Genomic DNA, 17,838 nt, shown 5'->3' with positions numbered 1-17,838 from the left:
AGTTGGTTTCCTGATCTCATACCCTGGTCTCTTCATTAGTGTGATTGTCATTTGCCACCCCCCCCACTTTGAAAATCTGGGGGCCTATAAGGGCCATTATAACTCTTAACTATAGTAAAACACTGAACTAAGGTATATTCAAGGCTACAGGTAGGATGGCATGCGATTATGGTTTGAAGGTTAGTAAAAATATACTACAAAAGTTAAGATCACTTCTCATTCATTTACTAAACTAACTCAAGTATTTCCCAGTAGGGTTATACTAGTGTTGAATGATTCCTGTCCACAGAGGGGGAAGGTGTTTCTCAATGACCATTTTATACCCTGAGTCCTGAAATAAGGAAGGTTTCTTTAGAGTCCACAGTCTCTCCTAGGATTTGAAATCTGTTCTTGCCTCACCTCTGGTTAATATGCACATATCAATCATCCATGACAGCAGGGAGTTTTTGTGGTTGATCTATGACAAAGGGCATTATTTTACATATTTTAAGGAAAAATTATTTGCATATAAAAACTTGCTTATATCTCTAAGCACATCAAGAAAATTCTTTAACTGCATGAAGAAATTTAATAGTTTAAATGAAGTTTGTCCCTAGGACCCAAAATATAGTGAGAAGGAAAGAAATTGAGTAGAAGAGTAGAGTTGAATAGAGGGAGTAGAAACACAAATATGAAAAACTGAGGGATAGAGACCAAAGGGTCTCAGGTGCTTAGTGTTAAGAAAGGACAGAAATAAATATCCAAGCCAGACTCAACAACAATTAAATCATGCAACCAGAGTATCACAACCAAAATAAAAAACAGGCTTGTTATGATGGCAGGCTAAAGAGGGAAGTGGTGGTAGCATGGAATGGACTCTGGGAACAATGGTGGAGGAAAGGTGACAATGATGGTGGAACTGGTTCTGAAATATTATATGTATGAAACCCAACTATGAATAACTTTGTAAATCTCAATGGTTTAACTAAAAAAAATTCAAGTATATTTTACTTGAACATCTTAAAGGATTATTGTTTATTTTCTTGAATGTAAGAGTATATGTGATTGCAATAGGGAATTCCCTTATTTTTTTCACCTGATTAGCACATAGGATTACAATTCATAATGTCTATAGTATATTTTAAATGACTTGGCACAAATATATATAAATAAAGGTAACATGGGAAATGTAAAGAACTGCTGCTTTTAAGTGGTAAGTATACCCGTACAAATTGCATTGTGTTTTAATTTTCTCACAATAAAATATTTAGGAAAAATCCTCCCAAATGAGCAGCCATTCTCCAACAATAATATTTTCCACATAAGTAGAGGAAAAATTATTATATGGAATTTTCACAAAAGCTGTATTTACTTCGATGTGACCTTGATCAAAAAATTGTCTTCTTTAAGACTCACTTGACATAAATGTGGATTAAAGTAATTATAATAATATTTTCTAACATTGTAAATGCTCATAAATAGTAGCTTTATTATACTATTGCATCAACTTGATTTGTGAAGAGATAATAATGAATAAAAAATTTGTGCAATTCTATAGGTATAGATTCCATTATTTCCCTTAGGCTTTGGGACCTGATTAACAACTTCTAAAATAGCAAATATAGTACAAAGTCTTGTTCTATTATGTCTTAACTGAATTTCAATCTGGGTAAGATATTCAATATGTTAATAATATCTAAAACAAAAATAATTACAAATACATGACTTATATATGTATACTATGGCTAAATAATTTTATTCTTTGTGTTACTATATAATCATAGTCCCAGTTTTTATGAGTTGTGTTTTGTACGCTGTGGGTGTTGCCCACATTTGAAACATTTATGATTTTTAGTTTTGGCAGTAAGTGAAATACAATGATGGAACATATTTAACTAAATGGGTATTCTCTAAAGGTATAGCTTTTTAATTCTTAGAAATTAATTACTTATGCTTTTGTACTCTGAAATGTATAGAAAAAGCAATAGAAATTTGAGTCTAACTTTGGGAAACAAGTTTCTAAATTTACTCCTGAACAGAGAGGGCAGTGCCAAAGGTTTGGACTGAAATGTAGAATCAAGAAGATTAGCAAAGCTAGATTCTGATGAATTAAATTTCAACACATCCCCTTTACACTGGCAGATGCTAGTGTCCTGATGTCATATAGCTATGATGTAAGCTAGAAAGAGTGGTATTTTGCAAGAGGGGTTCTGGTATTCCTCCCCAGGATTGCGGGCTGCCGAATATCAATATTTACATCACAGCACAGAGAATGTTTACATTTTGCAACTCAGAGAAGTTAGATGGCTTACTCATAATATCCTGCATAAAATAGCTGTTCTATAGTCAACATTAAATACTGAAATTACTAGTGTTTGCCTTGATATTTTCCTAAGACATTTTTTTTCATTTACATATTATGAATGAAAATTTCCTTCATGTCAATAATGCAATCATATATAAGGAACTTGATTTGCATTGTGCCACAAAACACTAAAAGAGAACTGAGTTAAAATTTCATCTAGTTCAAATCTTATGAAAACATTATCAAAGATTATCTAAAAATAGCAAGTGGGAGAATAATATAAAAATAAACAAATTTAGTGTTTCAAGTAGCAAAATGAAATTATAGTGTTTGCTTCTACCTCTACCATGTTTCCAAACTCTAATAAAGTACTTGTGAAAACTGATGATCTAAGAATGTATTATCAAAGAACTAAAGGATAGACACTGAAAGGATACAACCTAAGAAACAAAGTTTCTTGGCCAGTATGCTTCAAAGATATGAAAATGTGTTGTCATTTCTTTCCTAAATGACCCACCCCATCTAATGATCCATAGATTGTCAGGTGAAAATGGAGACTTGACATATGGGTTCACTAGTAGGACTTTGTTGTTGTTGTTGTTGTTTGTTTTGCTTTTGTTTTGGGACCACACCCGGTGATGTTCAGGTGTTACACCTGGTTATGTGCTCAGAAATCGCTTCTGGCTTGGGGAACCATATGAGACACTGGGGATGGAACTGAGGCCCGTCCTGGGTCAGTTGCATGCAAGGCAAACGCCCTACTACTGCGCCATCGCTTTGGCCCCAGGACTTTTTTTTAGATCTTTAATACATACAGAATAAAGGATTTATTATTATTATTATTATTTTATTGTAGAACAGAGGTGGGAGTGATAAGTACAGGGGGTAGGGTGTTTGGCTTGAATACTGTCACCAGAGTTCAATCTCTGGCACTCTGTATGGTTCCCTGAATCCCACCAGCAATAATTCCTGAGCACAAATCCAGTATTGAGCTTTGGTCATTTCTGTGTGTAGCCAAAAATATAGTAGAATTCCTTGTATGCATTTTCTCCAACTAAGGTTAAATATATGTAAAAATGACCAGATTTGAGACTGGAGAGATAGCACAGCGGTAGGGAGTTTGCCTTGCATGCGGCCAACCAAGGACCGATGGTGTGGTTCAATTCTCAACATCCCAGGTGGTCCTCAGAGCCTGCCAGGGGCTATTTCTGAGCTCAGAGCCAGGAGTAACCCCTGAGCATCATCAGGTGTGATCCAAAAGCCATAAAAATACCAAATTTGATTCTACAGGGATGCCAACAATTTCTTCCCACAAAATTCACATAAGGACTTAAAAGATAAGGGTTGTTTTTTTTGTTTGTTTGTTTATTTTTGACAGATTCTAAAGTGATAGTTTATTGTGGGCCAGTCTTTATATTCTACACCTACAATGTCATTAAGTGGATTTCATACTGTCAATGCATATCCTTCCCCACATGGGTTAATGGGCAGTGAGGAAAGAAATTCTCCATTGGTTTTGATTTTCACTTGGTGATTAAAGAATTTTAATGATCTGATTTTTTTTCAGTTATTCTATATTTACTCTTTAGGAATATTTATATCAAGTCAATATTTATAAAATTATATGTTATCATATTTCTAGACTGCCATTTTCCTTTCTTTTGTCAGGATGCAATTCTTAGCTAAACTTTGTGTTTCTTTCTGAATTCTCCCCAAACTTTTAACACCTTTTGGAAATACTTTAGGAAGAGCATAGCTTTCAAGGTGCGGTCTGGAGTCACTGGGAGGAACCTTAACCTCCCCACTCCTTGGAATGATGTAACCCTTGCATACTGTGTGAGGGCATGCAGAAAGTGCTGATATGCAATTCCTGTGCATTAAATGACTTCTGAAGAAAAACCAAAGCAAGTGCAGTACTTTCCACTCAAAGAACAGAATATTAAGCTTTTGTTGGGAACTAGATGAAACAGTGATTTCATATTTTTAAAGGGGCTTTTAAAGAAATTGCCATTGTAGTAATATCCAGATTTGAATCACTAAACCAACCTCATAGTCAAAATTATTTTTCTTATCTACATCACAATGGGGAAAAAGACTCCACAATTTTAGTTTATGTAAAAGAAAATGTTAGTATAATTCTTTATTTAGATTTTAATTCCTTTCAACACAAATTCTTAAATTATTATATTACAAAAAAAAAAAAAGGAAAAATATACACTTTCGATAAGATCAGTGGTGTGTTTGGGACTTCCAGAAGGACTTGGGGACAGAGGTAGGGTGAAGATTAATCCTAGATCACAGATAAAAAAAACTGACAAATTTTTGAGCTGGCAGGAAAATAAAGAATAGTAAATAAACCAAGTCCAAAGAAATTCAAAGATCTGCATAAAACTACTTGAATTATATAAAAGAAATGATTTTCAAATGAGCCTAATTTCAGAATATTTACACCACTTTTAAATTTTATTCATGTACAAATATGTTACTCAAAAGTGGTAAAGAAAGTTTCCATGTCCTTTTGACTGGTGAAAAATTCCTATGTTTAACTCTTCAGTTTCTGTTTCAGGGACAATTGTAGAACTTAATGTATTAGTAGAATACTAGAATACTGACCCAAATGGCTAGTCACCCAGTAATACTACTAACACTAGGAAGAAATTATAAACATAAGAATTTGAGACCAGTGAGTGTAATGCAATATTTTATAATCCACAGAGAAACAAAAATGTTTTGCCCTCTCCATACATAATTATCCAGATAGCTTTCACTTAAGAGAAACTCTTGATCTTATTTTATATTTCACAGATACAGGATGTAGTATTTTCACAAGCTGAATATCAATTATGCTCGTCTTAGATATTGCATTTTCATTTCTCTCAGGCTTCAGGTACCTATTTTTATAATAAGAGGTGCATAACACTTAGCTATTAATATTACATTGTTGTTCTAAACACCACAAAAGCAGCATCCTTAGGCTTAGGTTCAAAATGTTGGAGGCAAACACATAAAGAACCCAAGTTTAGATTTCCTTTAACCTGTTGCTATGTTGATTGTTGTCTTGAGAATTCACATCCAATGTGGTCAAAAGTCAGTCAGAAGCTCAAAAACACAAAACTCCGAAGCACAAAAATTCAGTCTTTCTGCAGTGAGAACAATAACAACACAATAACAGTCACAAACTCAGAGACTCAGTGTAGGACTATGAACTTGACTTCTGTCACTATAGCTTGTTCGCTTGGCTTCCATAAAAGACAATGGCAGTTGAAAGATGAATGTTGAATATCTTCATCATGAGCACAAGTTCCATTATTTAAAGTCCAGTGAGTATGGAAAATTTTGGTGATTCATTTAGTTTTCATTTTTTGACCCCACTGATTGCTATAAATACCTTGTGAAGATTTACAAAGGTCTCACAGAGATCTTCCTCCAGAACAGATGTTGTAAGGTGATTTTGATTTTAAACACCTAAAACAAAGCATTGGTTTTCATATGAAACTGGCTATAATTCACACATCTTTTTTTGTTTGTTTATTTTTCGACTACACCCGATGACACTCAGGGGTTACTCCTGGCTATGCGCTCAGAAATTGCCCCTGGCTTGGGAGGTCATATGGGATGGCAGGGGATCGAACCGCTGTCCGTCCTAATGTAGTGTGCGCAAGGCAGATGCCTTACCATTTGCTCCATCGCCCTACACATCTTATTGATGATGGTACTAATGTTCTGGGGCAACAGTTGCTCTTGGGATTGAAGCAAGAATACAGAAAATGGGGTGTTTGCCTTGCATGCAAGGCATTCTGCTTTTAGGCCCAGCACCTCATAAAACATCCCTTGAGTCTGCCAGAAATTATTCCTGAATTGCAAGAGTAACCCCTGGGAACTAACAAGTGTGGCCGTCCAGTCAAGACAAAACAAAACAAAACAACAACAACAGTTGCTCTTGGAACCTCATTTAGTGGTGAACCCCTAACCTAGCAAATATTGGTAGTAATAGTAACACCATATATCCTTTCTGAGAATTGCATTGGCCAACAGGTCACTTTGCTTGAATATTCTCAGGAGATTCTATGATTCTGTCCACTGTCCTACCAGCAGTATCTTGCCACATCAGACTTGGAACTAAAGCAGATCTCTCATCTTCTTAAAACTGTGATGCCATTTATGTTCTAAATCTCTATATGGAAAGAGGCTATAACTCAGGGAAAACCCCAGCATTGTTTACTTACCCCCTGCTCTAGCTCTCTTTATATCATATTATGATTAACCTTAGAGAAACCCTTGAAGTGCAGAAGAATTTCCATTTTAGGTTCTGCTTCTAGCAACTTGACCTCAGAAAAACTGTCATACAACAAAAGATATTCCCTTTGCTTTTTTTCCTGGTCAGGATATATAATTTTGATATATAATATATGATATTGATATATCACATATAAACCTGATGTTTCTTTCTTGGCAATTGATATTATATAAATTTATGATTAATTATATATATTATTTATGTTAGCTTAACTTTATTTCTTCTAAATTGTAATTTTTTATTTGTTTGTTTGTTTGGGGGCCACACCCAGTGACACTCAGGGGTTACTCTTGGCCACGCACTCAGAAATCACTCCTGGCTTGGGGGACCATATGGGACACTGGAACATTGAACCAAGATCTGTCCTGGGAAGCCACAAGCAAGCAAATGCCCTACCACTGTGCTATCTCTCTGGCCTCAGAAGTTTTAATTATTTAGCAAACAAAATTTTTCATACATGGTAATTAGTCTTAATAAAAATAAAATGATTTGAATACTAGAATATAAGCATAAAGATAAATATATTCATAATTTTATTTAGATTGTCTTGTGTTATTTTTATCTTTTTTTCCAGGCATATGAATTTCATGAAAAATTAAATTTAAAATTTAAATTTAAATTAAATTTTATTAAAACTTAAAAATTAGTGTGAGTAAACTAAAGAATATCAATACAGACATAATTTTTACTTAGTGGAACAAATTGAATTTCTGAAAAAAATAAAAAAGGTTCAGTTTTTTTTTTGCTTTTATAAACAACTAACAGTGGTGCTACTTAACAGTATTTGCTAAATGCAGAGCCAGGAATAACTCCTGAGCACTATTGGGTGTGGCTTAAAAATTAAAACAGAACAATAAAAACAATTGTCAGTGATTAGAAAATACTTCTGACTCTGCTCTTTGGAATCACACCTAATAGTGCTCAGGGTACCCTAAGCAATGCCAGGGATCAATCTAGGTCTGAATACATGCAAGGCAAGAGCTTTATATGCTGTAGTTATCTCTCCATTCCTCCTTCTGAAATGTTTAACAGTAGGTAGTATTTTCTGACTATATCTTCAGTTGATGTCTGGTGAGAAAATGATATTATTTACATTTTCATTCACATAGCATTCACTTCTTGATTTATTCATGGAACAATTAAATACCAAGACTACTACAGGCTGGACACTGTTTTGGGTATCATTTAACTGAATATCCAAAACATCAGTCTCTATACTTTTTTTTTTTTTTTTTTTTTGGTTTTTGGGTCACACCCAGCGGTGCTCAGGGGTTATTCCTGGCTGTCTGCTCAGAAATAGTTCCTGGCAGGCACGGGGGACCATATGGGACACCAGGATTCGAACCAACCACCTTAGGTTCTGGATCGGCTGCTTGCAAGGCAAGCACCACTGTGCTATCTCTCCGGGCCCGGTCTCTATACTTTTAAGACTTCCTGTCTTCTCATTTACAGCTTAGATATGAGAGAGAAAAGGGGAAAAATTGTAAGCTGGAACTACCCTATCTCATCTTCAGGTATATTTTTACCACTTTTCTCTAATTATAAGACATAAAAACATGTATATAGATAGAGAGTTAACAGATTCACAGCTACATTTTTTGTTTTGTTTTGTTTTGGGCCACACCCAATGATTTTCAGGGGTTACTCCGAGGTATGATCTCAGAAATCGCTCCTGGTTTAGGGGACCATATGGGATGCTGGGGATAGAACAGAGGTCTGTCCTGGGTCAGCTGTGTACAAGGCAAATGCCCTACAGCTGTTCTATCGCTCAGACTCCGTACAGCCATGTTTTTACTAAAAAAAATATTATATGTAAATTCCTGGCACATCATAGGTACTCAACAAGTATTTGTCAAATAAGTTTTTAGTGATTCGAATTTTATCTTTTTTTCATACCTGTTTTTTAGGTGGCAGTACAAAGTAACAAAAAATACACTGAATAATAATCCAATGCCAATCCCAATTGATATATATTTTTCATAAGTATCCATGGCTTGTGAAGTTAAAGTCAAGTGCTCACATCTTTCTCCAGTATAACCAGTAAAACACCTTAAAAAAAAGAGAAATATGTACAATTTAGGATCTCCTGATGATGGTAATATAAGGAAATAACTAATTTCAAAGACAGAAAAAAAATAGTAGAAAGGCAACCACCAGTTTGCAAACACGCCAGTTTGTCAAAGGTATTGAGAAGCTACATATTTTACATTAGTAACTTAAACCCCTATATCAATACAGCTTCCTTCATTTAGTACAAGATAAAATGATACAATGAGTTAATCTAGAAAATTGTTAATTTACTTTTTCATAGAAGGGGCTACACTAATCAAAAACCATCAGTATTTATTATTGGATCCAGAAATGCATATATGTGAGGTATTTTTGCAATAATCTATTTCATTTTCTCCTATAATTCATCTTTAAAAACCTGGATTCATCTTTACATATTATTAAAAAATGTAGATTCTGATTCAGTAGCTCTAGGATAGGACATAAGATTCCATAAGATTCTGTATTTCTAAGAAGTCCCCAGATTATGCTGAGTCACTAATCTAATAACCATGTTTTTTGGGTATTGAAAATCAGGTAGCTTAGCAAAAGACTCCATTAGTTGTTCAACTGTCAAGTTGGTCTCCTTTCCAGATTATGTACCTTTTATACTAGATAAGTACATCTGATATATATATATGGAAATACACCTAAATATTCTATATGTGGAAATACACTTAAATATTCTATATAGGGAATTATACCTAAATATTCTATATATGGAAATATATAGTAGATATGTGGTAATATACCACAGACAAAACAATAAGCATAAATCTAACTTTTTATATTATGGACTTTGAAAATTCTTTAAAATACCTGCAGATGGCTTTTTCCAGCTCATGGTGAAATGCACAAGCACCATTGATGCAGTAACTATTATGGTCTTCCAGGCAAGGATGTGAGAAATTCAAGGCTAAGTTTCCATCTATATAATCAGCTAGAAAAAGGAGATAAAAGATCAAGTGGGCTATACTTTTATTGTAAATTTGTAATACCAGTTACAATTTTTTTATTCAATTAACAGTGATTTGTGCTGATAGAAGGCTCAAAGGTCAGGAGCACATGACTTGCATGTGAGGGCCTTGGGTTCAATGATCCCTGGGACACTGAGGAGAGCAACCTCTGAGCACTGTATTAGAAGTAGCTTCCAAGCATTACCTAGTGTGAATACCAAACAAGAACTAGTAATACTGGTATATAATATTGTGTATGTGCCAGGTGTGTATAATTTAATTCAGCATTAATACTTACTATGTTATGACCCAGAGAATTCTAATTTTCATTCATCACTATACAATGTACCCTCTTTACCAGAGTTATTTTTTGATCCTCTCTGGTGCCCACCATTTTTTCTTCATAATCAAAGTGTTCATCTTTGCTTTATTTTTTTATTCATTTGTTTTATTTTAAGTTTCAGGTAAACATCTTTGTATTTTGATATCTACACATACTACATTATAATCACTAATTAAAGTCCAATTTCCATCTATAACCAAGCATTTACTCTTATTACCCACACATCATCCTTCATCTCCTCTGGTAATACCATTTTTTTTTGTTTTTTTTTTTGGGCCACACCCGGCGGTGCTCAGGGGTTACTCCTGGCTGTCTGCTCAGAATAGCTCCTGGCAGGCACGGGGGACCATATGGGACACCGGGATTCGAACCAACCACCTTTGTTCCTGGATCGGCTGCTTGCAAGGCAAACGCCGCTGTGCTATCTCTCCGGACCCAGTAATATCATTTTTAAAACATAACATAAAGTATTTATTGGTTTTATTTCAAATTGCTAAAATAATCTTAGGAAAAAGCACAAAAATTAAAGCATCACACTTCCTGATTGATGTTAAACAGTGCTACAAAGTTATCATCACAGATATGATGTTGGACTAAAGCCAGAGACATCAATGAAACAGAATTGAAAACCCAGAAATAGACTCACACATATGGACAGTTAATTTAGGAAAAGGACTAAGAATGTAAAATGGATAAAGGAACATCTCTTTAATAAATAGTGTTGGCAAAATTAGATTGTACATACAAACAGATTAAACTAGACTACCTTTACAACATACACAATAATTAATTCAAAATATTATACCTGAATATAAATAAATAAATAGGCTTGAATATGCCTAAATATAAAACCAAACCCAAAAGATACACAAAGCCTATGAACTCTCAATATTGACCTTAGAGCTATCTTTATATAGTTGTCAACAATAACTTGACAAACAAAAGATTCATAAAAAGATAGTAAGCATTACTTTCCATTATGGAAATCAAAATCAAAAAACTATGAAGAATGACATCACACTAGTTACAGTAGAGAGCTAGTTCAGAGGGTAGGGTTGTTGCTTTGCATATAGCTGACCTGGATTCAAACTCCAGAACCCATAGGTCCCTCCAAGACCAATAAGAATAAATCCTCTATGCATAGCCAGAAGTAATCCCTGAGCATAGCTGGCTGTGCCCCCCACTCAAGGAAAAAAAGGAAGAAGAAAGATTAAGAATGATTACCTTTGAATGACTACTTTTTGAAAAGAAAATAGAGGAAAGAAAATTTGCACACTGTTGGTGGGAGTGGAAGTTGGTACGGCCTCCAACAAAAATTCAAAATAAGAATATCATGTAGTGCAGGGGCCAGAAAGGTAGCACAACAGGTAGGGCATTTTCCTTGCATGCTGCCAACACCGGTTCCATCCCAGACATCCCTTAAGGTCCCCCAAGCAAACCAGGAGTGATTCCTGAACACAGAGACAGAATTAACTCCTGAGCACTGCTGGGTGTGGACCACAAACAAACAAACAAACAAACAAAATATCATGTAGTCCAGCAATTCTTTTGCTATATGTCCAAAGAATATAAAAATACTAATTTGAAAAGATATTTGGACCTGTGTTCATTGCAGAACCATTCATAATGCCAGATAAGGAAACAACTAAGTACCTCTTGATGGATGAATGGATAATGAATATGTGTATATGCCCACATGTCCTTACTTAGTTTGTACATACATACACAGAGAGAGAGATACACACATATTGGATTTTTACTCAGCTAAAAAGTATGAATTCTTGCCAATTATAACATGATGGATGAGATGTGGCCATATGCTAAGAAAATAAGTTAAATGGAGAGAGACAAACACTAAATAACTTTACTCATGTGGTAGATAAAGAAATGAAACCTACAAGTAAAACAAAGAGACCTTTATTTTAAAGAATATATTTGGGTGTACTAACTTCTGAACTATTGATGGATTCCTTTGGCAGGTTATATTCACCAGGGTCAGGCTAGTTTCCTTTAGACAAATCATTGACTAGTTAAAATGTGGAATAAATTAATAATTATTTATTCTTTGGAAACTACATAATGAGATATAGATATATTTGCTAAATTTATTTAAATGTATAATTTAAAATTATAATTTATTGTGGTCTTAGCTTAGAATGTTTTCCAAATATGTGTCTGAATGCTAATCAGTATAAATTATGCCAGTCTTTTTCATTCTCCTATTTACATCTAAGAGAGAGAACATAGAAAAAATTGGATCTACACTTCTTAAACCATCAGTTTTATTTAATTTCCTTCCTCTCATAAGTGTGAGAAATCCCTTCATTTCACTACCATGAGCAGCTAATTTGAAAAGAGGCATTCCTGTGACAGAAACAATACATGGCTGATTTAGCAAAGTTAAGACAAGATCTTAAAATATTAATAAAAATTTTACTCAGGGAACCAGACAAATAGTGTATGATTTAAAGCACTTGCCTTGAATGTGACTGGTTTAGATTTGGTTCTCTAAGCTCCAGTAGGAGCGATCCCTGAACACAGAGGCAAGAGAAAGCAAGCCCTAAGCGGAGGGGTTATAAGAGGGAGGAAAGCAATGGATTGAAATTAGAAAACCTGTGTCTTAATTTTTATTATGTATTGGATGAATACATTGGGCAAAGCTTCTGTTAGCAGTGTTGAAAAGCTTCTCTATCAAATACTTCATTTTGAGATATTACTATGCAGCAAAAGATATATTTCCAAATGCCTGTTTTTGAATCCCTGTTATATATAATAAAATATATAATATAATATAATATATAATATAATATAATATAATATAATATAATAATATAATATAATATAATATAATATAATATAATATAATATAATATAATATAATACATATAATTATATTATAATATAAATATTATATAATATATAGAGAAATGTAGGGTGAGTTGAATGAAAGCACATATCTTGGGGAGTATTTAATTATAAATTATTGTCAAGATAAATTAATGGGTTTAAAAGTACTTTTCTTTGGAAGATTTTTGAAGAGAAGTGAAACACTCGGCAAAGCTCAGGAGTCTCTCATGACAGTACTTGAGGGACCATAAAGGATGTTAGGAAGCAAACACAGGATGGCTGCATGCAAGGCAAGCACCCTACCTACTGTACTATCACTCTGGCCTAGTGGAATTTTATTTTGTCATTGTTTTTAACATATCTCCTTAGTTATTATGATTTACTATATTTGGCATAGATTAAAATAGTCCCATTTATTTGTTTTTAGAAAGAAAAAAATTAAAAAATACATATTTTAACATTGAAAATACCTCATCTCTCAGTACTATGAAAGTTCAAGACAATATGTTGTATAACGTCATTTTGTTTGAGAACAACATAAATTGTTTTAAATTCCCATTTATTTTGTGGACTAGGTTGAATCTAATGCTCATTTTAATACTAACTCTCTGAGGCCTGTGCATTCCCCAATATCCCCAATATAAAGTATGCTAGGTTCTTCCTACTACAGAACTAAATAAGTTCAATGAAGAAGTCTGAATTAATCAAGATTTGTTCAAATAGGATGCGCTAGAGAGGTTTGTTGTTCCTTCCTCATAGTAAATGAATATTATGTGTCCATTTATGAAAGATGTCTTAAGATATAGGTGATAATAGATTATTATCATTATTATTATTAATTTGGTTTTGAGGCCATACCTGTGATGCTTGGGGGTTACTTATGGCTCTACTCTCTGAAATTACTCCTGGCAGGCTCAGAGGACCATATGGGATATCAGGATGGATCCCTATTTGGCTGCATGCAAGGCAAACACCTTACCCAATGTGCATCGCTCTGGTCCACATATTAGATTTTAAGTAAGCAAAATGTAAAAAAAACATCAAGTTCTTTGTCAATAAAATGGTAGAAACTACAGTTGTGAAATATTTATCTCCCCTTTTCCATTCTTTTGACCTAAAACTTGGAAAACAGATTTGTAGTTCACAGTAAAGAGACGAAAGAAGCGACCAGAGCAAACTGCCTGAAGTTTATCCCTGGAAAGATACTGTTTTCTAAATTTTCGACAATTTTACCTTCTAAGGAAGATGTTTCTTGTCTTTGTTCAGAAGGCATAAAGCTGACTAAAAGTAACTACAAACTCTCACTCTGATTTTATTTTGCAAATTGTTAGAATTCCTAAAGGTAAAATTGGATGACATATTTTCAGTAAATCTTTGAACATTAAAATTATTGATAAAATAGATAAAATGTTTGCCTTGCCCTTGTGCCAATCTGGCTCAGGCTATTCCCTCCATGCTGTCATATTACCACATTACCCATCAGGTGTGTGAATGTGACTTCCCTAAGAATCACAGCCAACCCAGGACAGAGGTCTGGGCTGGGTAAGCTTCCCAAGTTCACCTCTAAAAGTTCAAACAGGTTTGTAAAAACCTGATGCTCAACACCAGCCAGATCTACTCAAATAATAATAACAAGGTAGGAAAGAAAACATAACATCACCTTCAGCAAACACTCAGAACAAGCGGTTAGGAAATAGAGCACTTGATAGTATAACCACAAGAGCCCCAGCCCCGACGTCCCCACCAAAAAACAAACATGAGAAAGATCTTTCTAAAGATGAGAGAAAGTTGATGAAGGCTTCATCTTGTAACTAAATTCATTTGGCTGCAAAGCTTATAATAATCACTACTCAAAATATGATGTCACTCGTTAACAATGCTGAAATAGGGACAGACTGCCTCCAGACACGCCTGGCATATTTGGAACCAAGGAGAAAGCAAGGAGGAAAACGTGGCATGTTTTACATTCAGTAGAGCAGCTGAAGTCAGGTGTCAGCTTCTCTCAATTTACTTCCTATTCTTTTATAAAAACAGATTCATATTCTGGTTTTTCTGTAGAACATAAAAATCCTTCATTTTTCTTTTTACTAAAAAGATAAATTTGTTGACAGAATTACCTGACATTTCTTTTTTTTTTTTTGCCAAGAGTTAAACAAATAGAGATTTACAAATTTCCAACATTGCTTCCAGCACTGTCCAAATTTGTACCAGAAGTTAAAAAGTTGCAGGAAATACAAACATGCAAAGAAAATACCTTCTGTTGTGTTAAGTGTCCAATTACTTTGCAGAGCTGTGATTTGGGGTGTTATAGTCACAGCTGTCTCTTCCGCCAATGCTGTCATTGCTGTGTGAAGGAAGGAGAAAGCATCTGAACATATGCAAAACCTTTGTACAAGCCACAGGGAATTCTCACTTCTGGTCTATGTTTTAATTCATTTACATTTGAAATCCATAGTCTCAGTAATACCCTGAAAATTTCATCTCCATAGCAGTCCCTTTGCCAACACCATAATAATATAGAAAACATAAAAAAGTTAATTTTTCAGAGGATGCTATTGCTGTCAGTATGTATCAATTACTCTGATTAATATTATAAAGCACTTTAAAGATCTCCCAAGAAAAGAAGTCAAAATAGGCCTGAAGAGGAACATAGTATTACACATGAAACTAAATTAATTCATAGATTTTCTGACTCGCGTCTTCATTACAATAAGCAACTGTTAAACGTCAACTCATAATTTAGAGAAAATAAACCCCATTTATACTTTACTCATACCAAATTAACAAGATGAAAATAAATGACTTACCATTGACTAAAATGTAGACTGATATCGGAACTCCAAAAGCCATTGCCTGTAGTTGTTAATAGTACTTTCCTTTCCCTTATCCTATGAGACTGCTGGGTGGCAGGTTTATATTGCGCTGACTGAGTCTTTCTTGCATTTATATTTCATGAAGCGTCATCTGGAACTTCTTACCAATCAAAAAAATATGCACTTCTGGCAGCAGCATAAAGCCTCCAGGCTCTCACGCACTTGTTTAGGATACCTGTGTTATCTGGAAATGTGATCAAGCTTTCTTTTGAAACACGGGTTTCCTGTTACCTGTGGGCATAATCATGTATGTAAAAGTACTAAAACAACAGCAACAAAAAAGAATATAAATTCAGGAAAAGCCCCATTGGTGGAAACAGACACAGATAAGTTCAAGGATGCTAACAACCTCTTCAGTATTTAAAAAAAAAAAAAGGAATTTTGTCCTTGCCAAGTAAGTCATTGCTTATACCTGTTGACAAAAATAATATGCCTGACACAACAGTTATAATATGCCTGACACAACAGATGAACTTCCATTGCAAATCAAGATTTTATGAATTAGCAGCTAAAAATGTTATAGAAAAATAAAGGTTTACCTAAAATTCAATACAAATAATTATTTGTAATAACATAACCTTTACTTTAATGTCACTGTAACCATTTCACATACTTCTGGGTAAATCAAATATAGTACCTTGTTCTAGGATCAGCATTGCCTAAATTTGTGCCTCAATGTCATGAGAGAACCAATAAAATAGCAAAGTAATAACAACAATAATATTAACAATAAAAATCTGCATTAAGATTAAATGAACATATTTATATTTGGTATAGCTATGGTTTCTATGAATGGAAAGTTTTAAATTTAATATAATAATCACATTTTTCTCCCTGTACATCTTATTATAATTACCAAAGTATCATTTTAAAAAACAAAATATATTATTATTACTATGATTTTGTGACTGTGGAGCTTCCTATTAAGTTTTCTCTTTTCACAAATTATTATACTTTGTTATAGTTTTGCTATTTAACATTGAATTCAATTGGCTTATATTTTTATTGCACCTTGGAAATCTATTTAAGTAAACCAAAAGAGACTTTTAATTGCATCACATTCACCAATCAAATTTGTCAGAAAGTATTTTTGCTATTTAAATTTATCTTTGAAAAATCTCAGAAGAAAATAATTGTGCAATTAACAATAGGAATCATCTTTTTAATATTAATAAAACATATATAGTACTTTATTTTAAATGTAACTACAAATTTTATTTTAATTTCTGGGATTTAAAATTATTTATCAGACTACTTCCTAAATAAATAATATTTGAATCAGCTAATTTTTTGCACCATTAATATTTTTTACTTTTTTACAAGTATTTCAGTTATATTTAAGGTACATCATGTCAATGAATTAGAGCAATTCCCCATCACCAGTGTTGACCTCCCTTTACCCCTGTTCCCAGCATGCATCCCATACTTCCCCCCTTGGTCCCCTGGACTGCTAGTGGAGCTGATTCCCTTTGTATATAACTTGTTGTAGATCTTAATTCTGTTGTCATTGACTTTGTCAATTTGTCAATTCTGTTGTCATTAACTTTGGATTTGGTATTTAGGCCTGATCATTATTTATTTCCACTCAATGTTCATGTGACTGTTTGCTCCTGGTATCATTGACTCCCCCCACCCTTAATTTATTAAGCAGAACAAGATAGTTAAAATTCTGTGCTTTTGTTGGAAAAAAACTGGGAGGAGTTCATCTAGGAGCTATCAATATCAATTTAAAAAGAAATAAAAGGGGGAAAAGAGAAATAATGAATATTGAACAACAACACACACAAAAAAAGGAAGAAAAACTGGTGAGGTGAGGTTTTGTGATTTTTTCCATGGGTACAGTAAGTATTGGGGAAATTAAAAAGGGAATTTTCTTGGCCTAAGAGATACAAGGTTTCTCCATCCTTGAAGCATAGTCATGGCAACAACTACAGTCTCTGGATATCCTCATTATCGAACCCCAAGGTCTTTTATGTGCACTATTGATATTTTATGTAGAAATTGCTTCCAAATTGTTTAACTCTTAATAAGGCAGTTGTGGTTTCTATAGTGGATGCTAAGATTTACATCACATGTCTTTTTTTCTAAAACAGACATTGAACAACCATGTTGAACATCTTGGAAATAACTATTAAATAACAATTGTATATGGATTGAATCTTACAGGAATTTTTCACATATAGCTCTAT

General features: G+C 33.8%; 1 protein-coding gene across 1 annotated transcript; it reads right to left on the bottom strand.

The window, feature by feature from the left end:
* Positions 1 to 5,694: 5,694 nt before the first annotated feature.
* Positions 5,695 to 15,626, bottom strand: EPGN (epithelial mitogen). Its single transcript, XM_049789868.1, has 5 exons — positions 15,584 to 15,626; positions 15,031 to 15,120; positions 9,450 to 9,570; positions 8,478 to 8,630; positions 5,695 to 5,749 (listed from the first exon to the last, which is right to left on the bottom strand). The coding sequence occupies exons 1-5, from the start codon at positions 15,624 to 15,626 to the stop codon at positions 5,695 to 5,697; spliced, it is 462 nt and encodes a 153-aa protein (XP_049645825.1).
* Positions 15,627 to 17,838: the final 2,212 nt, after the last annotated feature.

Source organism: Suncus etruscus, chromosome 16 (genome assembly GCF_024139225.1).
Source record: "Suncus etruscus isolate mSunEtr1 chromosome 16, mSunEtr1.pri.cur, whole genome shotgun sequence".
Classification (NCBI taxonomy): domain Eukaryota; kingdom Metazoa; phylum Chordata; class Mammalia; order Eulipotyphla; family Soricidae; genus Suncus; species Suncus etruscus.
This window is presented reverse-complemented; position numbering and strand designations above follow the sequence as displayed.

Bases quoted from the DNA above. Each gene is read 5' to 3' on its own strand.
- EPGN (XM_049789868.1), bottom strand. From the start codon at position 15,626: ATGGCTTTTGGAGTTCCGATATCAGTCTACATTTTAGTCAATG. The intron at 15,121-15,583 runs GTAAGTCATTTA...TCCTTCACACAG, and splicing joins AGTCTACATTTTAGTCAATG to CAATGACAGCATTGGCGGAA. The intron at 8,631-9,449 runs GTATTTTAAAGA...CTTTTTTTTAAG, and splicing joins CTGGAAAAAGCCATCTGCAG to GTGTTTTACTGGTTATACTG.